General features: G+C 41.5%; 1 protein-coding gene across 1 annotated transcript in view; it reads left to right on the top strand.

The window, feature by feature from the left end:
* LOC144251482 (trafficking kinesin-binding protein 1-like) overlaps positions 1-24,605 on the top strand; it is a 42,266-nt gene that overhangs the window by 9,866 nt on the left and 7,795 nt on the right. The window contains 8 exon segments of the mRNA XM_077794362.1: positions 7,313-7,413; positions 8,264-8,372; positions 10,333-10,411; positions 11,394-11,524; positions 12,998-13,072; positions 13,766-13,911; positions 19,173-19,409; positions 20,393-20,709. Of these exon segments, the coding sequence (XP_077650488.1) occupies positions 7,313-7,413; positions 8,264-8,372; positions 10,333-10,411; positions 11,394-11,524; positions 12,998-13,072; positions 13,766-13,911; positions 19,173-19,409; positions 20,393-20,709 (1,195 nt within the window).

The following is a 24,605-nucleotide window of genomic DNA, read 5'->3' as shown; positions in this document are numbered from 1 at the left end:
GTTTTCCTACTGCCCCTTCTTACCTAAAGAATCTATGTTACATCCATCAAGGTCAAATTAGAGATTCAGAGTTTTGACTTACACTTGATCCAAACTGCTTGTCCAAAATGATTATTTAATTCATTCACTTCACTCACAACAATCATTTTACAGGTCCTTCATTCACTCTACTCTTTGCCATTCCTTTCCTACTTCCATAAGTCCCTTTCCTCATCTTCTTGGCCAATCCTACTGTATTTAAATTTCCTGATCAAGTTCTTTTCTTTCAAAAAAAGCCATCTTACCTGTCCATAACCCATTAGCTTCTCTTCTTCTCTGAGCTCCTTTAGCATCTGCAGTGTACACTTGCTTTACCTATTGCCATAAATTTTGTCTTTCATCATTTGCATCTCCAAGTATTAGACAGTACACTTTTGAGGACAGAGGCCCTCTATGTTTTTTTGGAGCTGGGTACATGGTGTACACTCAGTGCACTGTGTCTTACATAAGCAAAGTATTGAAAAGTGATAATCATTCTTCTATACTCCTATACCTTCCCTGAAAACTTTGACAATAGCTTGTTTATACCACATGGAAATGGGGCTAAAAACCTTTGATATCATATAAATCTAAAAGAAAACAGCAAATACTATTTAACTCTTAGGTTCCCTACCTAATAAGTCTGTCACACAAAATAAGAATGAGACTTACATGCTGTCAGCTTTTGAAATTAGCCTAGAGTAACTTTAAAAACATCATGCCTACTTTTGAAAAAAATGATGAGTTAAACCACAGTTTGTCAGTAGGTTTCTTACCTACAGTCATGATTCTCTCTTATTTCCAAAGGGCATGCTTACAAAGTCCTATATTAAGAATTTAAAATCCCCCTTATCTCTCTGAAATGAGATCTCTTATGAAATGGGATAGAAAGGTTCTGAATAGCCAAAAATGGTATGATTTACTTTGAGTTTTTCATGGGCTGAAACTAACACTTGAACTATCACCAAGGTAGTGACTTCTGTGAAGATTTTTATTGCACTCCAAAGAAAATGGGTGATGTGACAAGATGTAAAGTACATGACAGGGAAGTCAGAGCTCTGATATCCTAATGGCTCTTGAGTAGCAAGTCAGGCAACTCAACTCACTGTAATATGAGAACAAAGGACAATGCCTCTAAAGGAATTTAATTTCTCAGGAAGGGCATGCACTGTATGTAGGAAGCATTGGTTTACCTTTCAATATTTTAAAACACATTGGCATCATTAGTGCAGGGTCATTTAATGATCTATAAAATTCCAATAGAAAAATCAATGAACAGTGGAGGATAATACATTTTCAGTATGCCAAAGACATAATCTAAATTATATGACAGCATAGTAATACAAAATACATCTCAAAACAAATGGAAAAAAATCTTACTATTTTAGATATTTTAATCTTATTTAATCCACTGACCAATTCTGTGGTTTAAGTGTTTGTATCTACATTTTACAGATAAGTAAATTAATCCTTGGAAAGATTAAATAATTTGCTCCAGGTCAAAGTCACTAAGAGTGTGAGCTAGGAATCAGAGAGCTCATTTAGTTCCCTCATTCCCTATTTGAGGTTTTGAGAACTCCATGAGTAAATAAATCCAGTGCACATTCTTTAAAGTTTGACACAGTCATAAAACCAGTGAATCTTGTTTACCTTGATTTTTTTTTCTAAAAACACAGAGCTGTTGTTCTATAGGTTTTGGAGAATGCTGCATTTGTCAGGGATTCTAACTAAATTGAAAGGGTCTGCCAGGGAAGTTGTTTATAATCCAGTTGGAGGTCAAGCACAGTTACCCAAGTTACAGAGCATGCTTTGTGTCATAGATCCAAAGAGGAGCAAATGCATTTTAGCTTCTAAATTTAGGAGGACACATATATTTTTTTAGTTGTCAATGAACCTTCATTTATATGCAGTGCTGAAAATCGAACCCAGGGCCTCACACATGCTAGGCAAGTGCTCTACAACTAAGCCATAACCCAAGTCCCTGCTGTATCTTTTTGTAGCAAAACTAAAAAGATCCTCCACTACATGTTTTGGTAGCAAAATAAAAACGTTTGATATTTAAAGACATAGTTGTGGAATAAGAAAATAGTAAATAAGAAACCCAGAGATAAATATATAGGTAGATACACAGTACAACGTGATTGGGGAGCACTTTCTGAGAGTCCTACTGTTTTTCTCTCAACCTGTGTTCATAATACAGATGCCAACTTTCTTCACCACAGCAAGATAAGAAACTCAATCTTAGATTGCCTAAGACCCAAGAAAAAGAAATTAAAGTTTTCTCTTTTACTACCCAGGCCTTCTTGACCTGTTTTTGACCACTGTTGGAAATATTGCTTCATTTCCCAAAAACCCTTCAAGAACACACCACTCACAGCAAGTGCTCAATGTGGGGGCCCGCAGAACCATAGATGTGCTTTGATTAAGCTACAAAAAACTGGAGGCAGTAATATAAATGAAGACAGTGCATTAAACTCTGAGTTTAATTTCTCAGGAACACTGGCCCCCAGCCTGCCATTAGCAAGTGTGTTTTCCTGAGTAATTTCAACTCCCTCCAACTATTCTCCCATGCTCTCCCAAAAAGCTCACGACCTGCAGGTTGGCAGATTCTGAATTTGAGGCTGTTTCAACAAAACTTAAGACTCCTAAGGAGTTGTTTGTACAAGTGTTTTATCAGGAAATGCCAAAAAACAGTCCCTCAAAAGATTTTTCTGTCTCCTGTAAATGATAATTTTCATACTTCCCTTTGGATTATAATCTCCATAGATATAGATCTAAATGAAATTAGACTGAATCTTGTATTGAGTATTGAATTTTACAAAAGGCTATGAAATGAATAATGGCAAAGAGTATGTGAATGAACTAATTTATGCTATCCATTCTTTTCTTATATTAAAAAATATGTTTTGAATTAATTACTGCCCTTTAGCCTATGGCTTTATATTTTTTATAAAAATTATAAGAATTACTATTTATGGGGCTGGGGTTGTGGCTCAGTGGCATAGTGCTTGCCTTGCACATGTGAGGCATTGGGTTCAATCTTCAACACCACATTAAAAAAAATGAACAAAATAATTATATTGTGTCTATGTATTGCTAAAAAATGTTTTTAAAAAATTACTATTTTAGGGACTGGGATTGTAGCTCAGCAGTAGAGAGCTCACCTAGCATGCACGGGGCCCTGGGTTCAATCCTCAGCACCACATAAAAATAAACAAATGGAGTAAAGGAATTGTGTCCAACTACAACAAACAAACAAATAAATAAATAAATAGAATTACTATTTTAAAATATATCCATAGAGTTGAGCATTTTTTTCTAAAATGACAGTGTCTATCATCTGTCTATCTATTAATCTAATTCATATGAAGGGCCAGCAGAGTAGGTGGTAACAAAACTCCCCATCAAAATTTATTCCATACTCTTAGTCCTTTTTGTAACATTGATATGTTTGCTATATTTAATTACAAATATTTTTCAAGGTTCAAAAATCTCTTAAAACTTCTGAGAAGGATTTGAGGAATCAAGGGGATCCAGTTTCTTGGGTGAAAAAGGGTAGAGAATTGTTAAGTAACTCTGCCAAGGTCATATCAACTCCATTTACTGGAAACATATTTTATAATACTCACAGACTGCTCAAGTTAACATTGCCCATGATGGTTAAATGGAGGCGCTAAATTATCTCCTCTTCTGGTTCATTTGGTAGAGATAACGAGAGAGAAGTTTGTGTGTGCACTCTGGTGCATTCTCCTTTCATCTCTCCCATGCCTTTTATTTCCTCTTTCAGTATTATGTTTGAAAACCAAGAGCCCATCAATATTTTGTTTGTGAGCTGTTTGTCCAAACCCCATATGTACTTTTCATACATATTAAACCAAATAGATTACATTTTCTTTACACATATGTGTGTGTGTGTGTGTATATATATATATATATATATATATATATATATATATATATATATCTTCACACATTATTTATTCAAAATAAGAAATTAATTTAAAAATTAGACACAGGCAATACATGGTGGCACATGATTTGTGACCACATAACTATAATACCAATTATTAGGCCTAGGAAGAAGAGTTGCCAGTTCAAGTTTCCATTTCATTTCAAATAACTAATAGAAAATCTACTTCCAGGAATTTATCTGTTTTACATAAATTGTCAAATTTGGGGATCAAGAGTTATATAGTATTATATCATTTCCTTGTTAATATGTAGGGGGGCATTGAAGGTGCCTCTTCTGTTATTCCTGATACTAACAATTTTTGTCCTCCTCTTCAATCAGTATGGTTAGGAATTTAACAATTATGTTTTTTTAAATATCCAGGTTCATATTGAATTTTTTTAATCCATTTTCTTTTATCTTATTTTACTGATTCCGAGTTTAATATTTGTTATATTTTGACAAAGATTGAATTTTTTCTTTTTTTCAATGTCAATGCTCAGGTTAATTATTTTAAAACTCTTGTTTCTAATAGATCATATGGTTGGGTCATTATGGTGACAGTAGCAGTGGTAGAAACTTAAACAATTATATTTGAAGCCAAGGGTTGTATGTTCTCTCTCTTATGTGGAATCTAGGAGGAAAAAGGGAAAGAAAGGTTGGAAGATCTCATGAAGGAAAGAGTAGAGAAAAGGGACCAGGGGTAGGGAACAGGAAAGGGGAAATCCTGGGGAGTGATACTGAACAAATCATGTTGCTGTGTTGTGTGCACGTGTGAAGCTGTGACAGCTCCCACCACCATGCACATCTGGGTTCAATCCCTGGTAGCAGTGTGTTTACCCCATTAGGTAATAGTGTGCAGAAGCACATACAGGCCAACACAACAGCAAGTGAGCAGAAGGTGGCTGGGCCAGAGAAGGCCACCTCCTGCTGCAGGGGAGGGTGGTGACTGGCATTCATCCTTGTAATGTAATATCATATGTATAGGAAAAAAAATTAGCCTATTGTTTTCATGGAAAAAACCCTGTTATTTTCATGATGCCCTTCTTGGCTGGTGACTATCAATGGCTACAGGAAGGGCATGAAATGTTTTGACTTATCAGACTTATCTTAAGAGGATGAGAAGGATCCACACCTGTTTTCTGAAGCCATGTGGTGTGGCCAGGAGGAAGGAAGCAATGGAGTCAGCCAGAGCTTCTGGAACAGGAGTAGGAAGCTGAGAGTCAGGCCCTTGTTTCCTGTCACCCTATTTCCACAGTGAATTTTGACTGTGAAATTTTGACAGTTTTTTTTTTTTGACAGGAAGCTTCTCTCTTATTTTTCTATCAGGAACTTCCTTATTGGGAGTGTGCATCCTTACCCATGTCCCTAAGATGTAATCAAATTTTCTTCTCACTGAAACGATTCCCAACCTGGGTTTAATGGCAATTTTAATAAGATGAAGTTGAGTTGTCATACTATATGAAAAGATTTAATCCCAGGCTATCTTTAAAGATGGTGAAGTAGAATACTGTTGTGTTCTAGGAGAAATAAAGTCGACCCCTGTCTTCCCTGCCCCTAGCATCGTGACCAGAAGTCCTCCCTTCTCTTAGGTGACCATGAAGAAAGTGTGGGCGTTAGCCTGGGACCCTTCTTACAATTTTTTCATTTTTTAATTGGTACATTATATTTATACTTAATGGTGGTATTTTTTGTTAACACATTCTTACATGCAAACAGTATAACACTATAATTTGGACAATATCATTTTCCAGTATTTCCCTTTCCCCTCTTCTCCTTCCTCCCCTTGGTCCTTTACCCTTTCCTCTACTGATCTTCCTTAGATTTATGTGAGATTTCTATCCACTTTCTTTTCTTTTTTTCCTCTCTAGCTTCCACATATGAAAGAAAACATAAAGCCCTTGGCCTTCTGAGTTTGGCTTATTTCACTTATCATGTTCTCTAGTTCCATTCATTTTCCTGCAAATGAAATATTTTCTTTACTCTTCATAGCTGAATAAAACTCCACAGTATAAATATACCACGTTTTAAAAAATCATTCCTTGTACATTTATTGATGGACATTTAGGCTGCTTCTATAGTTTTCAGACTGCAATTTTGTTGTTGTTGTTGTTGTTGTTGAAACGAGGGATTGAACCCAGGGGTACTCTAACACTGATCTATATCCCCAGACCTTTTTATTTATTTTTTTAAATTTTGAGACAGAGTCTCATTAAGTTGCCCAGGCTGGGCTTGAACTTGTGATCCTTCTGCCCTCATCCTCCCTAGTAGCCACCTCACTCCTTCTGGGCAGAGGAACATGCCACTCAGGAACCAATAAATCAAATTACCATTCTTTCATGGAATTCCTTACCACATACAAGAATATCCTATTCTCTGGGATTTGAAATGTTTTGTCCCCCTGCCTTGGAAAAGCTTTGAATTTACAAAGTATAGCATGTTCCTCTTTGGCACATCATTGAATGATCAGTCTAGGTGTTGAAGCCTTTGTGTATATAATAAATTGGCTTCTCCTCGGAAGAAACAATTCACTCCCTGTGTTGGGTCAGAAATTGGACTTAACCATAGACCTCACATCAAGTTCTAAATAAGAAAGAAAACAGAGTTGCACTACTCTTTTTAGTACTGATTTCATGTTCATCAGTACTAAATATTGGAAGGGCAAATGAAGAGTTTTATAGCAAAAGTTTTTTTTTTTTTTACTTTAAAACCTGAAATAAATCTCCATGATTTGCAAAACCACCATAGCAGTAGTTGTGTGATCAGTTCTTGATAGTTGCTCTTTTCCTCCTGTATCTGAAATTTCTGTCTAGTGATTGTTGAGCAAGGACTGACCGAGAGTGGCCAGGAGCCCCATGAAAGTGTATCAGTCACCAGGTGGGGCTGTGTGGGCTTCCAGGTAGGGTGGACTAGCTGCTTATGGCAGTCCACCAGAGCTGGCATCTCCATGATCCTGTTCTGAGTTGGATTTGGTTCCAGCAGAAGTGAAAGGCCTCTTCTTTCATTTGGTAGTGTGTCCAGCTGGTCATCTAACTACTTCCAAAGCCCAGAAGTAATCTCATGTCCTCCATCATCATTCTAGAGCCTTCGGGTCTATTTTCTATACCAAAATTAAAATTATTAATTTAGAGAAGGAGATTTCTGCCTTCAAGCAATGGATTCTGTTTTTCTTAAGTGGGATCAGACTCAACTCTTAGAAACCCCTGTTTTGTTGAGTAGCACATAACCGATTAGTGTCTTCATTTTCAACGGGAAGTTTGTCTCTAAGTAGTAAGTATTTGAGTACAAGGAGGACATTATCACCTCTTAGAAAGCAAAAGGTGGGCCTGGCTCTTGTCTTTGCAGGTTTCTCAGCTCCGTCATGAGCTGTCCATGAAGGATGAGCTGCTCCAATTCTACACCAGTGCTGCGGAGGAGAGAGAGCCGGAGTCTGTCTGCTCAACCCCGTAAGTCACCTGGGGGCTGTGTTTCTGGAGGCCAGGGCACAGGCTGCTGTTGATGTCATTGGAGTCACCTAGGCAGGGTCACCTCCACCAGCAGCACAGGTCAGCCTTCCCCAGAATAAGCATCTCTAAGTGCCTCAGATGGATTGATTTGTACTATTTTCGTGGGACATAAAAGGGCAGGTTTTAAATTTTCCTCTTACTGGGTCTTATTGCTTACTTGTCAGGTCAGTTGATCTGCCCTGGCGTGTTAACAGGTTAAAAAAAAAAAAAAAGGTGGGCTTTGCTGTTAAAGGAACACAGGGTTCTGAAGCTGGAGGTGCCATGGCAGGTCCTTGGGACAGAAGGTGTGGGGGCTGTTCTGAAAGTCAGCAGAGCCCTGTGTGGAACTCTAGAGCCTGATGGCCTGAATTCAATCTTAGCTCTGTGACTTAACCTGCATGCTCCTGGCCAGGTTACTTAATTTTTGTGCTGTTATCTCATTAGTAAAATGGAGCCACTAATAGCAGTTAAGTCATAGAGTTCTAGCATCGAGTTAATACATGCAAAATACTTAAAGCAGTTCTTAGAACATAGAAGTGCATCCTAAATATCAAATAATTGTGTTGGCTTTCCAGAATTGTGTTGGCTTTGTGTAGATCCCATCCCTCTGAATTCTGAGGTAATGTAGCAACTGCAAATTGTGGATAGAGGGGTGTACACTGGGGTGCTATTTTCCTGGGCATTAGGGAGCAGTCTAATTGCAAGCCTCACAAACTTTCTTTGAGGCAGCCCTTCTGGGTCTCCAGGTGGGCTGGCTAGGTAGTGGAGGAGACATCACCTCCCCAGATGGTAAGCACACTTTCTCTCCCAGGCTGAAGAGGAATGAGTCATCCTCCTCAGTCCAGAATTACTTTCATTTGGATTCTCTTCAAAAGAAGCTGAAGGACCTAGAAGAGGAGAATGTCGTACTTCGATCCGAGGTGAAGTGCACTCCCTCCCTGTCCTTGTCACCCACTGGAAGGGTGGTGGCCCTGTTTGTTGTATTTGGTGAGAATAGCCACAGTTACAGTGCTGTCCTCAGAGGCCACCATCTCTGGCAGAACCACGGAGCCTGGGCTTGCTGGGCATACTCAGCAGACAGGCCTCACCCCTGCACTGGACACTGCCTTCCCAGGTGCTGAATCCTGCAGCATGTGGACTGAGAAGACGTGCAGATCTCTCCTCCTTCACCATAGGGTCTTTCCACGGTGTTCTTCAGCTCTGGTCTCAATGTGTAGGAAACGACTGAGAGTGGGGGTGAAGCCAGTTTTCATGTTACTGTAGTCAGATTTGCTCCAAAGAAACAGTACCTCCAGAGCCTGGAGACATGTTCCTTGAACAGTTGACTTAAAAAGGTTGAGCTGAGGCAACTTGGAAACTCTGCTTTAGGGAGTTCCCTTTATTGGCAAGGTACTACGCTGGCACTTTGCGTATGTTATTATTATAATTTTTAATCTTCTACAACAAGGTTGCAAGTTGCTTACTTTGATTCTCATTTATAGTGAGAAAACCAGGCTCCAGGCTGCTAAGTGTTTTGATATCTCGGGGTCCCACAGACTGTAGTAAGTGACAAAGCCAAGATTTGGACATTTATGTGACTCTCAGCCCACACTTTTCCTCTTCACCTACTGCCCTTCTCTAAAAACATGGATGCATAAAAATTTAGTACTGTTTGTCTTAATTGGCAGTGGGTTTGTGTTCTTTAGCCAGAGGGATGATGTCAGGTTCAGGCTGTGTGCCCACCTAAGCTGGCCCTAGACTCCCTTGAGCCCCTTCAGTGGGGCACACTGTCTGTCACCTTGAAATTGCTGCGCATTGGAAAGAACCTAACAAGATGCTTTTCTGCAAGACCTATTCTTGTAGACTTCACCTCTTCCAGCTCTTCACTTCCTAATGAAAACAACCCTGAGTGGCCAAGGTTGCCCCATTGTGCTCTGCCAGCCAGTGGCTTAGCCAGTTACAGGCCCAGTGTTTCCCATTCTGAGTCTAGCACTGCCGTTCCAGCCCTTGGGAGATGCCCCAGTTCTGAGTACCCAGCAATCCCACCCTCTGTCAGAATCTTACCTAAAGTCAGTGAGGGAATCTGATCCCATCTATAGATTCTCACTGTCCTGCCTTTGTTCTCAGAAATGTAGTATCTATCTCTCCACAGCCAGGATCAGAGGGCTCTGAGACACCTTTTCTCAAACTGCATCATTTTCACTGGGCCTTCAGATCTCTTCCTGGAGGAAGCTGACCAGGGTCCTGGGACGGCTCTTGGGTCTCTAAATTTTCTGTATTGGACCATATGCTGAACACAGCAGGTTTAACTCCAACTGAGAACCTCATAGTTCAGTGCCTGGCACACAGTAGTGATAGAGTGTACATTAGCTTCATAGGATGTGTGCTTATCCTTGTCCTTAGGATCTCCACACCTGGCTTTTTTTTTTTTTTCCAATGGTACTGGAGATTGGACCCAGGGCTTTATGCATGTTAAGCAACCACTCTACTTCTGAGCTACAGCCCTAGTCCTGTGGTTTTCCTTAGAATGCCTGCCATAGGCAGGGCAGGGTCTTAGGCACTGTGAGAGCCACAGCAGTGTCTGTATCTATGAGCTGGACAGACAAATGAACAGGCAGACCCTCCTGCAGAATCTTACAGAGCTTGCTGAGTGGCCTTTCGGTGCTGGCTTTGTGTAGCGCCATCTAGTGGTGTGTGTTTTTCAATTTTCTGCTTTGAGAGTGTCCCCTTAACTAAGTAGGAAATGTTTTGTACTTGAGGGCCTAACTAATGACAGGTGAAGAGATACTGACCAGCACTTCCCAGACTCGGGTTTGCCCCTGCTCCATGCCTCGCCCTCACCCGCATGGCAAGTCACAGTGCAGTGTGAGTGCTGGGCCCTGACCTGAGCCTTTTCTACAGGCCTGCCAGCTAAAGACAGAAACCATCACCTACGAAGAGAAGGAGCAGCAGCTGGTCAACGACTGTGTGAAGGAGCTGAGTATGTCCCCTGCCCACTCGCTCCCAACCCCCACCCCAGCTTCTACTTCCTTGTATCTCCCATTGTCATGACCCAATGGCTTTGTATCGTCCTTGATGAAGAGCAGGCTCCCTGCCAGCCTGAAATCAGTGAAAGGAGACCTGACCTTGTATGGCACCCCCTCCCCATTTGTGAATTGGGTTCTAGGCCATTAACCATATATTATCTCAGTTTCTTCTGAAAGGGATATTTAATTTTGGCTTTCTGCTGGAATATTAGAATTATTAAATGCCAAAGTTTGGCTCAGATACAGAAATCTGGCTTGAGAATATGAAGAAAACTGCTTTTTAGTGAGTTGATTTGTGAAAATTGAGGCCCAAGTTCTCAGTTTTGCAAATAAGTACCCCCCTACCATTTTCTCCATTGTAAGTTTGCAAGGTAAGATAAAAGGGCAAATAGAATCTTTTGCATTTCATCAAAATTCTAAGCAAATGAACCATACCCCATGTTTAAGTCTTATAAAATGGGTTATGTCTGAATAGGAATGAAAACCAAAGGGAATTATAGTATGCATCAGCAACTGGGATTTCTAGAACAAGGTGCATGTAGCAGGGCTTCCTGTTGGTGACATGGATCCATTCATGTGTGGAATGTTGAGATTTGGCCAGATGTACCATGTTTGGGGTGTCTCCTCCTGGCTGACTCCCAGTGCCTGCCTGATTGGCTCTGAGGAGACAGACTTGATCAGTGGGGTTAGGCCCTTGCACTGAGCCCAGGATGACAGCCCATGGGAAGATCATGTTCCTTCTCATGACTGACTGAGTCCTGAGAAGCCACTTTGCTTCACCATGGAAGAACACAGTCACTATGCATCCCTTCATCATGTACCCTCTGTACTCCTCCCCATAAAGATGGGTTTTCATGTGTGAACCACCAGGAAACCACTCTCTCTGGTCTGTGTGTGTAGTTTTCTCTCTTACTCTTTGTCATTTCTTTGTCAAAGGGGATGCAAACGTGCAGATTGCCAGCATCTCAGAGGAGCTGGCCAAGAAGACTGAAGATGCTGCCCGCCAGCAAGAGGAGATCACGCACCTGCTGTCACAGATCGTCGACTTGCAGAAAAAGGCAAAAGCTGTAAGGCTTCTGTCACTCTGGCTAACACCACAGTGGTTGTGCCAAGATGGGAAGGGGCTATCACTCTAGAAGAGTGTGTGCTGCCCCTTTGGAGAAAAAGCTTAGTGGATTCAGTAATAAAATGTCTTGTGGCCCTGAGTTGGCAAAGGGTCTTTTCATAACCTCTTACCTCCTGAAAATAATCTACAGATTAATAGAATTCATCAAAAAAGGTGCTGCAGGAATTCATTAGAAGCTAATATACTGGCCACAGTAATTATGCTTGACAATAGCCTGTGGTTGTTCAGTCCTCAGTGCAATCCCAGCACCCAAATTTACATCAGCAGGAATTGGGTTACTAGAGTGGAGCAGCCTTCCATGAGTACATCCTCCTCTGAGTGTGACATTCCTAGATGTGACCATACTAATTAATTAGAGAAGTAACATTCCTCCAGAGGCCAGAGGCCAGGGTAATGAGAGTTACTGTACTTACAAAACAAGAAATTTTTCTCTTCCTGCCCAATTCTACTTTCTTCTACTTCTGCCACTCTATGTTTTCCTTCCTCTTCTTTCCTTAATGGGAGGTGGTATTATTATTATTATTATTATTATTATTATTATTATTATTATTTCTCAGTACTTTTATATTATGTGCTCAGGGCATGCATTTGAAAGTGTCTAAGTTACCAGTTCCCTAGAATCTAAATTGAGACCTGATGAAGCACAGTGCTCTTCATCCAGAGGTCTCCACTTTGAGGTAGATTCAGTACTTTGATGAGCTTTGGGGTAAGGATGGGAGTTCGCTCTATGGTCATGAAGAGTTATATAGATGATGTTGGGTAGTCAAAGGATGGACTATTGTAGACATTACTTGTTGTGTATCCATTCCTCACTTATTGTAATTAAATGGATTTCAATTCTTATTTTTCAATGAACTCAACTTAGATAATTTACAATGCAGTTATGACTGTCCTTGTGGGAGTTTGGCCAATGAGAAATCCCACAGGAGGACATTATTTAGAAAATAAAATAAAATAAAAAGGTGCTGTTGATGTGAAGTTCTGAACTTTAATTTAATCACCTGCCTAGTATTTGTTTGGACTCAGTGCACCAAGTATGTTGTGCAGTACAAGTAGCCCCTTGAGGATTAAGTGAAATGGCAAAAAACAGTTTTTGTTTCCCATATGAAACCTTTGCTGTGAGAGGCTAAATAATTTTGGAAAAATGAAAAGGGGAAAGAAAGAAACAGAGAGAGAAAAAGAAGAAAGATGGAAGGAAGGAGAGAGACTGGCTTCTAGAAAGCAGCCTTTACATTGGAGGTAGGGAGTGGAAATTGGACTGTAAGACCTTCAAAATTATATAAGACAAAATTTTACTCCAGTTTGAGATAACACATTTCATTGTAGAAAGGGGATGGGGTCCTAATGGATCAGGTAATGAGGGGAAGAGTTGGGCTTATCTGGTGTCTACTTACGTGTCTTTGCTGTGTTTTAGTGTGCAGTGGAAAATGAGGAACTCGTCCAACACCTGGGAGATGCCAAGGATGCCCAGCGGCAGCTCACGGCCGAGGTGGGTGTGTCTCCCTTACCTCTTGAGGGCTTTTGGTTCCAGTGAAGGTAGAACTTGACAGGCTTTGTTCATGTCCATGGTAACAACTGTTTTTATTGTTGGTGTTGTTGTTTGTACTAGGGGTCGAACCCAGAAGTGCTTAACCACTGAGCCACATCCCCAGCCCTTTTTACTTTTCATTTTGAGACTGGATCTCACTAAGTTGCTGAGGAACAACTGTTTTTATATTGACTTTAATATAGCTTTCACCTCGGTTCTGTGCCTGCTGCCCCTGTAGCTGGTTGTGAACACAGGGAGGCCATGTTCCACACCAGCCCAGGGCCTGGCCCCTGCTAAATCTTGGCTCTGTAAATGCTCACCAGTGTAAACCATGCAACATATGGCTTGAGAGGAGCCTGTTCAAGGATATGCCTTGAAGCAGGGTATGCTGGTTTGCTTTTCTGTTCATTTAAGGTTGTTTTATCTGCATTGCTCATTGTTGGTATTTTAGGAGATTTTTGAGACTGTAGATTTACTCTAACTAAAAGTTAAAGAAAAACCAATCTTGAGAGTTTTTGCTATTTGGCCAGCAGGGCAGCTGTTCCACACTGGAGGCCTGGTTAGATTGCATGTGTGTTTCTGGCTCTTGTGGGGGGCATGCGCCCAACTACTCACGAGGTCCTGACCCTCTGCATCTTTCTTGGTCTTCTCTAGCTTCGTGAGCTGGAGGACAAGTACGCAGAGTGCATGGAGATGCTTCACGAAGCGCAGGAAGAGCTGAAGAACCTCAGGAACAAAACCATGCCCAATGCCATGTCCCGGCGCTACCACTCACTGGGCCTGTTTCCCATGGTGAGCTGGTGCTTTCTTCCCAGCACCCCTCTTCCCACCCACAGGGAGGCTTGTCGGGTAGGATGGCCGTGGTGCCTGATATTGTGAGCACTGGAGTTGGGCGTTTATACTTAGCCTCTTATTTCACAGTCAAGGGCAAGTGAGGCCAGTAGATGTCTTCTTAACTGCATAAGACAGATTGTTGCTTTATTTTCCATCCCTCTAAATCTGTTGTCTTTCCTACTCCTGCCATTAAAACATAAATTTACTATCAACTTATTTACTTAGATGTATTTTCTACATGACTTTTTTTCTGACCTTATTAGAGTATGTGTTATTTCTTTTGGCTCCAAAAGTACATTCCACAATTCTTAAAGTTCCATACAGTTCTGTTGGATCTCTGTATACTTATGAATCATTCTCTTGGTGACTTTCAGTGTCTGTGATCTCTAAAAAATTTTTCTTGTTTTGTTGTTGTTTTTCTCATACTATTTTCACACAACCTTATTCCTTTAGCCTCACTTAATTTGTTTCATGTTGGTGCTTTAGGGGGAATGTGGTAGAGAAGGGGATTTTTCAGGAGGTTAATCTCTCTGGACAGCATTAGGGTTAAGCTCCTTGTTTGGTCATTTCTACATGGCATTTGGTTATAGGGAAATCAGCTTACTTATTTTATCTTCTATCAGTATAAATCCCTGGAAGGGGAGAGGAATGTCTTATTAGTAATATTCTTCTCTCCCTTCCTCTCTTTAATACTCTGTACCAAACACAGCAATTTGTATGTTGTAGTATTGTAGATCCTTAATAGATGCTGAATTACGGTGGGTGGGTGGAATGGATGGGTGGACAGATGATGAATGGATGGACGGATGGACAGATGGATGATGGCTGGCTGGCTGGTGGGCTGAATGGATAGATGATGGCTGAAGGAAGCATAGATGGATGAAAGGATGATGGATGAATGGATGATTGATGAATAGAAGGCCTAAACAACAAACTATCAAGAACTTCTTTATATTCAGTCTTCATTTTCATGATTTGATGAAATACCAAATTCTCTCTGAGGTGAGAAGAGATTTGGAAAGAAGCTCATCTCAATGAGATAAAAATAGATGACTATATAAGTTTGTAAAACCAATTCCCTTCTGGTTTTGGTCCCCCTTTTCTTGAGCTTTTTCCCTTTTTTGTCCCATTGCTGACCCTGGAGGACACTATCCTGCCATTCCCCGCTCTGTTGGGTCTTCTTCCTAAATCCTGATCTCTCTTCTTTGCTTTTACATATTAGAGTCAGACTAGACCTTTCTCTGCCTTTCTTTCTTTCTCTTTTTTTAAAAATATTTTTTAGTTGTTGATGGATCATTTATTTATTTATTTATTTATTTATATGTGGTTCTGAGAATCAAACCCAGTGCCTCGCACATGCTAGGCACAACCTCAGACCCTTTCTCCCTTTCTCTCTTAAAAACTTGATTGAGGGGCTGGGGCTGGGGTTCAGTGGTAAAGCGCTTGCCTGGCACGTGTGAGGCACTGGGTTTGATCCTCAGTACCACATAAAAATAAATAAAGGTATTGTATTCATCTGCAACTAAAAAACAATAAAAATTTAAAAAAGAAACAACTTGATTGAAATGTAAGGGAAACCAAAAAGAAAAATGTTAAGAGTCGGTTTTCTAAGGGGCAGATGGATGATTAATAAAAGCAAAGAATATTTTGTCCCCCAAGTTTCCCAATCTAGCAGTAACTGCTTGAGGCTTCCCCCTGGCCTGTGTAGCTCTGCAGACTTCTTGCCTGGGTTTCCTTCTCTCCTGGCTTCTCAGTCTGATGTAGTGAGCTCCTGGGGCTGTCTTGTTTTGTAAGTACCTGGATTCACTCGACTGTCTCTCCAGCTCTCAAGGACAAATCTGTCTTTGAAAACCAAACCATTGTAAGGGAAAAGTTGAATTGAAAACACATACTTCATTTTTTTTTCCTTCTGGAAGGAGTCTCAGCTTTCATATTTGCTGATGTAAAGCTTTTGTTTGTTTTTTTTCTGTAGTTGTTGGCAAGCCCAGTTTTTGAAGATGGCTATTTTTAAAGTGCGTTATGCATTGAAGGTATTTAAAACAGTTCTAAAGATCATACCATGACTGTTTCTGGAGCAGAATGCCCAGCTCTGTCTCTTTCGCTCCCTGCCATTCTAATTGTAGAATAAAACAGCGAGTAGTAGTTTGTGTAATGGTGTTCCCAGTTCTTTTGCCTTATGGCAGGATTTCTTAATCTAGGATCCACAGATGGAATTCAGGAGGCCTGTGAACTTGGAGGGAAAATCATGTGTTATTTTCATTAATCCCTAACTGTATTCAGTATTTCCTTCCTCCATGAAGATAAGCAACAAGCCACAGTGATGTGAACACCATCTATGACCAGTAGAAATCATAGGTATTTATATAGCAATACCAGTTGTCACAGATGCCTCAAAATATCAGTGATGCTAACTAATCTCCATGTCAAAATCAGTTATCATTCCTGAACCCAAATACATACATAAGTAAATAATTTGTCTTCGTTATAGTCCTAATTATTTTATTTTTTTAAAAAACTGTATTCTGAAAAGGCATCCATAGGTTTCCCTGGATTGCTAGATTAGAGGGGGGTCATGGCTCCAAAATGTCATGGAGCCCACTTATGACTTGCCCCAGCATGGTTTTGAAATTAGTAGTTTGGTATCTCATTTTTCTTAGGGTATACAAAGGTCCCTTCTTTCTCTCTTTTCCACAGAACTCTGGATATAAACCACATGGTGAATAGAAGTCTTAAGAAAAATATCCTCACCTTAACAGACCTCAGACTCACCTAGGGAAGCCCTTCAACAAGGCTTATGCTTATGGCAATCTGTGGGTGGTAATTATGAAGTAAAATGGCTTATTTGTGAGTTAGGATTGAAAACAAGCTCACTAGCCCTTTACTTATGGAGCTTCCTGCTGGCTCCTCTGCCGTCTCCACACTTGGTTCAGCTTCAGACTGGAGTGTCCCTGCGGACCATGGGGCCCAGGAGATGATGCCCAGGAGATTCCATGCACTGCCCGCTGGGAAGCACTGGCAACACCTGACTATGTAAATTTAAATAATTAAAATTAAGTACAATTAAAAAGTCAGTCTTCAGTCATACTGGCCACATTTCAAGTGCTAGGCTAGTGGCCATCATGTTGACAGTATAGAGGACATTCCATCACTGCCAAAAGTTCTGTGGGTTAGCGTGGAGTTAGCCCTCCCCTTAGGTTGTCCTACCTCCATGTCTTCCCCTGGTGCTCAGCAGCTGCTTTTCTGAACACATGTGACCCCATGGGCATCTGCCACATCACTGTGAGGAGGGACTGTGTTAGGTTCTTCCTCAAATAGCGAGGAGCAGTGGGTGGTATAGGAGAGGGGGTTCCATCAGGCAGTCTATATTGTTGAGTCTCAGCTTGGAGCCTGGACCACTGGGGAAGTGAGAAGTCATCGTTGACTGGCTCTTCCCTCATCCCAAAGCTCACAACCTAGGTAGAAAGAGAAATGAGTGAGCTGTTCAGAAAACTAGCAAGAACTTATGTTTGGGGTCTGCTTGGGAGCAAATGCAAGGCTCCTAGTGGAACAGGAATCATGCCTTTCATAGAGAAGGTGGGTGGGTTGGTGGGGAGAGGGCCTTCCCTTGTGGGAGGCCAGGGGAGGTTAAGGACAGAGGCCTAGAGATGATAGTGCCCACAATCCAGTGGTCTACATAGAGACTCTAAACCACTTTTATAGCGCTAAATCTCCCAGAGAATGACTTGTGATCCATGGTGCTCAAAATCTAGCATGTGTGTAGGTCTTAGGTATCAACAGTAATGACTGTGGTCCTTCCCAGGTGATAAAGGGACATAAGAGAATGCAGTTAACATCCCTCATCTCCTCTTGAGAGGTTGTGAAGATATATTACAAACTTCTAGAAAGTTGGAAAAGAAGAGGTGAAGCATTGAAGTATGATTCTGCTCTTAGAAATAGCAGTTTCTAAAAAAAAAAGAAATTGGATATTTATCCTCTCATTGTACAAATTTAAGATCAATTTTAAGTCTTGCTTTTTTTTTAAATACCTTTATTTTATTATTTATTTATTTGTATGTGGTGTTGAGGATCAAACCCAGGACCTGACGCGCATATAGGCTCGGTCAACAAATATTTGTTCTACAAATATTTATCAAGCCCCACTATGACCCCACTATGTGCAGAGGGCTCTTCAGTGGTGTGAGCAAGGCTTCAAATTCCTTTCTGGATGCATGTATGGACATCAGCTTCAACATCTCTCTTCCTAACTTAAGATCTGGTGCTTGGCCTGCTCCAAGGTGCTTATTATAAGGAACCTGTAGACCAGGTTTTGTGGTGTTTTCTCTGTATCCATACTCCCCAGACAGATCTTTAATGGGACCCCGGGTGTATCAGTGTCCAAAGGACTTCATGCGAAGGAAGCCCACTGTGGCCCCAAAGGAAATGCCATTATGGAACATATCTACCCTTTTCTCCTCAAAAGAGAATGAATTAGCATCAAAGTGTGGTTCTGCTCTTAGAAATAGCTGTTTGTGAAAATAGAAAAATCTGATATTTATCATTTCATTCCGGAAATTTAAGACTGATTTGGGGTCTTGCTTTTTTTTTTTTAATAGGAATGGTCAATAAATATTCCTTTTACAAAGATTTATTGAGCTGCACTGAGATAGCATAGCCAGGATTATGGGTGGCCCATAACCTGGCCTTGTTGCTGTTTCAGTGCTCAATAGTGAACACTGCCCTCCTAGAGCCTGCTTTAGAGTGGATATTATGAAAGAAGAGTGGTTGCTAGGAGACATAAGTTTTACTTTTTTTGTTGTTGTTGTAGCCAGACACAATGCTTTTGTTTTATTTATTTATTTTTTTATGTGGTGTTGAGGCTCGAACCCAGGGCCTCACATGTGCTAGGCAAGTGCTCTACCACTGAGCCACAACCCCAGCCCAACACAAGTTATACTTAAGTGTTTTTACTTGTAAGTCAAGCTTTCGGGACATGAAAAGCAATGTCACATTTGCTAGTATCACCTTTAGTATTCAACTGTGCATTACAGTCTTGGAATCAGTGAGTGTTGAGTCTTCTGGTTTCACTTTATGAAGGAGGCACCCAACACCCTAAGAAAGATGTTGAAAGCACAGGATATAGTAGGCTGCTCAGGGGTTTCTTGAGGGCCAGGTGTCTTTGTGGGCCATCTGCTGGTCTTTTGTGGGAGATCTAACTTGCTTACTCATGGATGTTGTGTGTTCTCTGCAGTCACCAGAAGCGTGTCTTTGAGACTGTGAGAAACATCAACCAGGTTGTCAAGCAGAGGTCACTGACCCCTTCTCCTATGAACATCCCTGGCTCCAACCAGTCCTCAGCCATGAACTCCCTCCTGTCCAGCTGTGTCAGCACCCCCCAGTCCAGCTTCTATGGCAGTGATGTTGGCAATGTTGTCCTTGATAACAAGACCAACAGCATTATCTTGGAAACTGAAGCAGCAGATCTGGGGTGAGTGAGCTGGGAGTTTTCTGTGTCTGTTTTGGATAGAAGAGAGGTAGTATGGGTTGAACCACAGGCTCATTAGTCATCAGAGGGAGCTTGATAAGAATTTCCTAGAAAATTAGACCTGTACTTCTCCAAATACATTCTACAAACCCACCAAGCTCATCCTTATCCTTGAGACTGATATTTTACCCATTTGAAAGAGGTGTAACAAGTTGATGCTTTTCTGTTGAAGAAGAGGATTGATAAATATGTTTTTCCATTAATCATCACTGACATTTGTTTTGTGAACCCCTTTGTAGTTGAATGTTGAAAATGCTTAGGACTCAGGCTCTCTGTCTTGTTTGTTGTGGAGGTGGGGTGCAGGCATCCCAGTCACCTAGCAAATGTCTGCCATGTTGTGGGTCTGTAGGTTGGGCACTTTGTGCAGTGGTCAGTTCCTCCCTGGCCTGAAGCTCTGCAGATCCTTCCCCCAACCCTGCACTGCCTACTTTCTACACCCTTGTCCTCTTATTTATCAAAACTGATTCTTCTGGACCAACAGAGTAAGACAGATGAGAAGCTCCTTGATCAGAGCTGATTTCCTTTAGAGTTAAAATTCAGCTCCTTTAATTCAAGAGGAAAGAGAAGCCGCTCTTGAACTAGTGGCTGCCCTTCTGGTAGAGAGGAACTGCAGCCTATGGAAGGTTTCTTCCTGCAGGCTCAGGAGGGAGATGCTACTAGGGGGTGAATTTTACTTCAGTTTTCATTCTACCCTAGTGCCATGGCCCTTCTGAAAAAAACACTAATTCACACCCACAGAGTGAAGTAGTTCTTGGCGACAGGCATTTGTTTCTCCATTCTTGCCTCCATTTCAGCCGCTGGCCTTGGTTTCCTTAGTCCTGCGTGCAGAGCCAAGCTGCCCGCCCTGGAGCTGTCCTCTGGGTCTGTCCCACCTCAACAGTCCTGCCGGCTGCCCCACTGCACCCTCGTGGCATTTCTTCTTGCAGGAACGAGGAGCGGAGCAAGAAGCCAGGCACACCAGGCACGCCCGGCTCCCATGACCTGGAGACGGCCCTGTGGAGGCTGTCCCTCCGCCTGGAGAACTACCTGTCCGAGCGGAGGTTCTTCGAGGAGGAGCAGGAGAGGAAGCTGCGGGAGCTGGCGGAGAAGGGCGAGCTGCGCAGCGGCTCCCTCACGCCCACCGAGAGCATCATGTCGCTGGGCACGCACTCGCGCTGCTCCGAGTTCACTGGCTTCTCAGGCATGTCCTTCCCCAGCCGCTCCTACCTGCCCGAGAAGCTGCAGATCGTCAAGCCGCTGGAAGGTGATCGCAAGGGGCCATGGCCCCTCTCTGTCCTCCTGAGCGACTCCCTGTGGTCCCTCATCCACCACAGTAGGCGTGGCCACCGCTGCCACACCTACTCCTTTTTCTTCCGTGACAGCCACCCACGCTGCTGGCTCAGTTCCTCTGAGGGTGGCCCATAACCTGGCCTTGTTGCTGTCTCAGTGGGTTTGGCAGTGCATGCCCCGGCCACCGAAGTAACTCCAGGGAGATGCACATAGTAGCCTTCTAATTCTCTTGCTTTTGCCTTAGTGCCTTAGATATGAGACCTTTTGGAGAGGCAGAGGCACTGCCGACAGACCCCGAAAATCATTAGCCATGCCTGAGGAATATAGGGAGCTCACACTTTCACTTGTTAGACATTTTGCCATCAAGGAGTAGGGCCAAGCAACTACCATAATTTTTTTTCTTTTTTCTTTTTCAATAACCACGTGAAAATGATCTGTGGGCTCATGTGTTCTGATTTGATCATCATACAAAGAGTATGGCTTTCTACAGATGCAGTGTTCTGAGCAAGACTCCTAGAGTCTGCAGTTTGGTGACCAGGAAAGGGTAGCTGTGTAGGCCAGTGAGCTTTGTAGCTCTCTAGTTTAAGCCACCCTTTTGCAGGGGCAGTTCACTTTTTAGTGTCAGGGCTTCTTGGTTGATTAGACTCATGGAAAAACTCAGCTTTTGTTTTCTTTCTCCTTTTTTCATTTTTTGCTTTGGGTATTATAAAACATTTTCCCTGTGCCTACTGCTACCTGCCAAGAGCCACCATATTTGTAGTTTTCATTTTTCACTCCTTTAGTGTGGAAACCCACAGAGACTTTGAGAAGGTGTTTTAGAATTCTGCATTATATTTCTGATGCAAAGCCAAAATTTCTGTGAGTCAATACTTCTCAACATTTATTACCTCTTTAAGAACCATTTTTAGACACTTTTACCTAATTGCACCCACCATGCAATTTTAATATCATAGAAATATCATTTATGTACTCCATATATAATCTATATGTAGATATATGTCAAATATAAAAATATATATTCTGTGCCTAAAAGGAGAATAATTTTTCTCACCTCAAAGACATCTGTTTTTTCCCTGTTGAAAATGCAGGCTGTAAAATTAGGTTGTGCTTGTTAAAGATTCAAGACATGACAAAATCCTTTATTTTCCAAAGGAGGGAAGAAAATGGGTTGTTTTTTGTCTCCATGGTAATTTTTAATTGTATAATTTAAGACCTTTCTAGATTTCAGAAAAGGGATGGCTCATTCTTTTTTTTAAATTATTTATTCAGTTGTAAGCTTGGCAATTGTTTTCTGATTTTCAATTATGTCTGTTTTCCTTTCAATAAAATCTTCCATTTCTGCAATTTTCCTTTCTGCCTTTCTTTTCTTTTCCTTCCTTTGTCTCTCAAAGATCATTGGATGTTATCATCTCTATCCTTTCCTTTCTTTATTTTACTGTGTTTCATTGGATCATCTAAGAATATGTTTTTTGGATTAATTTCCCAAGTATATTGCAGAATGAGATTTTTAAAAATTTATTTTGACCAATTCATCTTTATTTCTTCTAACCTCTGACTTAGAAATATTTTTGTGATAAGTTAATAGAATAAGAGAAAATCCCACTTGATATGCAAGAAAAATTTCATTTGTAGCACCCTGTTCCCAAGAAGCTAAATTACTACCATTAAAAAGTCATGTCTTATCACTACACCCTGTAACTCATCCTCATAATAAAGATCCTTTGGGCTCCATTTTGTAGTTCTCTGATTTCTTAGCTGTTTAAAATACAAGCAATATTTTATTACTCCTTCTATAATTGTTGTGTTACTGTGTTTAATTTGATAAGGGGGGATGTGACATAGAAGTCTGCCTGAAGCTTAGCTTCTGTACCCTGTAACTATAGTATTTGATAAGATAACCCATCTATTTAGCTGTTTTCCTTATTTGTGAAATAGGCTTATAGTCGTTAAATAGATTGTGGTGAAGAGTTAATGCAGTGTGTTTTGTATTGTGCCTAGCACCCAACAGATACTTATTAAAACTTAGGCACCTCAAATTTACTCTAGTTCCAGCATCTCAGGTCTCAAGGGCCCAGGTATCAGTGTTGAGACCTGGGCCAGCATTGTACTGGGATCATTTTCCTACATTATCCTTTTCCATTGACCCAGATGAGAACCTGACAGGATTCCCTTGATCTCCATCTACCAGCCTAGGTGAAGGCATCTAGGCTGAAGCCCTTGGAGAGTGCTAGGTGGGATCTTAGCAGACAGACCATTTCTTACCCATTTGATTAATCTTGCCATCTGCTTATTGTGTCAACCGAAATAGCTGAGCTAGATGTTTAAGAATGCTAGCCTAGCACTCTTAGGTCTGCATCTTATGAGTTTTAAGCAGGTAAAAGAACAAACAAAATATTCCAACTGGAAAGAGGGATAAATCAGTGTTAAAAAGACTGAGGAAGGTGGTATTTCTTCCCTCTGTTTTGTTCTTCTTTCTGATTCATTATAACTGAGGCGATACTTCCAAAGAAACAACTTACTATGTAATGAGGGAAAGCATACACTTCTAAGCTGTGTGTTATCCTGCAGATTTTATTCTGACTTTTAAGCCCCAATGCTCCTCTGACATAGTAGATTTGGTTTTCTTCTCTTTAGAGGAAAACTTTTCAGATAAAACAGTGGGGTGTGGAAGAAAGCAGACAGAGGGAAGGGGGCTGTGACCATAATTATGTTTTCCCTGCTCTCCACACCCTTGTTCTGTAGAAAACTCTTTGGTTTTGGTGCCAACCAGGAACTCAAAGTTTGCCTCTTTCCCCAGCCTATAATCATGAGGGTGAGAAGAGTAAGCAGGTCCTAGGTTCTAGGTGATATTAGCTAATAGCACAGTGCTTCTCCTGCTCTGTAAAGGAAGCTAGGCAAGGTAGTGAACTGGAAAAAAAGAGGCCTAGGAAATTGGCAACCTGGGATCAGCTCTGAATATGTAATTCATGTTTACTCTTTAATTTTCATGCCTCCTTGTATCACATGAAAGACTTCAGGCAGCCAGGAGATGGATAGAATTCCTAGGTGTTGGTTCTGGCTGGGGATGTGGCAGGTCTGGGAGGTAGGAGGTGTTCTGCACAGGTGCTAGGTTCAGCAAACCCTGCTGGAGCCTGAAAACTAGCAAGGAGTAAAGGGTTCCTGAGCCCCACAGCCTGGCATAACTGAAATTGAACAGTTGGGCTGGAGATGGCTTTCACCAGGAGTCACTTGTGCAGCATATAAAACGCCTGCGTGGGGACTGGCAAGCCCATTCAGGGACATTATTTTCTAGACTCCTGAGGCTTTACATATATGAGGCTGCCTCATTGCTGAGAGGCCTTCTACATGATTAAGAGAATGGACACGTTCCCCGTCTCAGGCCCGGATGAGCTGCTTGCCACCTGTGTGCCTTCTGGAAGTTACTTTTACTTCCCTGTGCTCAGTGTCCTTGTCTGTAAAATAGAGATGACAGGGTTATCGTGAAAACTAAACAAGTTATAGACATAGACCTCTCAGAAGAGTGTTTGACACTTAAGTGGTCAGTAAAGGTTGACTATTCTTATGTGAGTAGGGGATGCCCAAGGCACGGGGTAAAAATTGAAGTATGATACACCATTCAGCATATTTCAGGGGAAATTGTACGGAGTTTCTTAGGCTATGTGGTTTCAGGGAATGGATTAATTCCATGCATTTCTGTAGCCTCCTTAAATCCAAACAAAAGACCCACTGTAGCCTCATTTCTAGAGCCCCATCCATGGGTGGGTGGGTGAGGGGTAACCTGTGAAACAGGTGGAAGATCCAAGCCTATGGGACTCTTTCTAGGGCTTAGTCCTCCAGCTTCCCTGGGTCCTTTCCCAGTGGATTTTAAGC

Source organism: Urocitellus parryii, assembly GCF_045843805.1.
Source record: "Urocitellus parryii isolate mUroPar1 chromosome 13 unlocalized genomic scaffold, mUroPar1.hap1 SUPER_13_unloc_9, whole genome shotgun sequence".
Taxonomy (NCBI): Eukaryota; Metazoa; Chordata; class Mammalia; order Rodentia; family Sciuridae; genus Urocitellus; species Urocitellus parryii.
The sequence above is the reverse complement of the archived record's forward strand: the minus strand, read 5'-3'. Positions and strand labels throughout refer to the sequence as shown.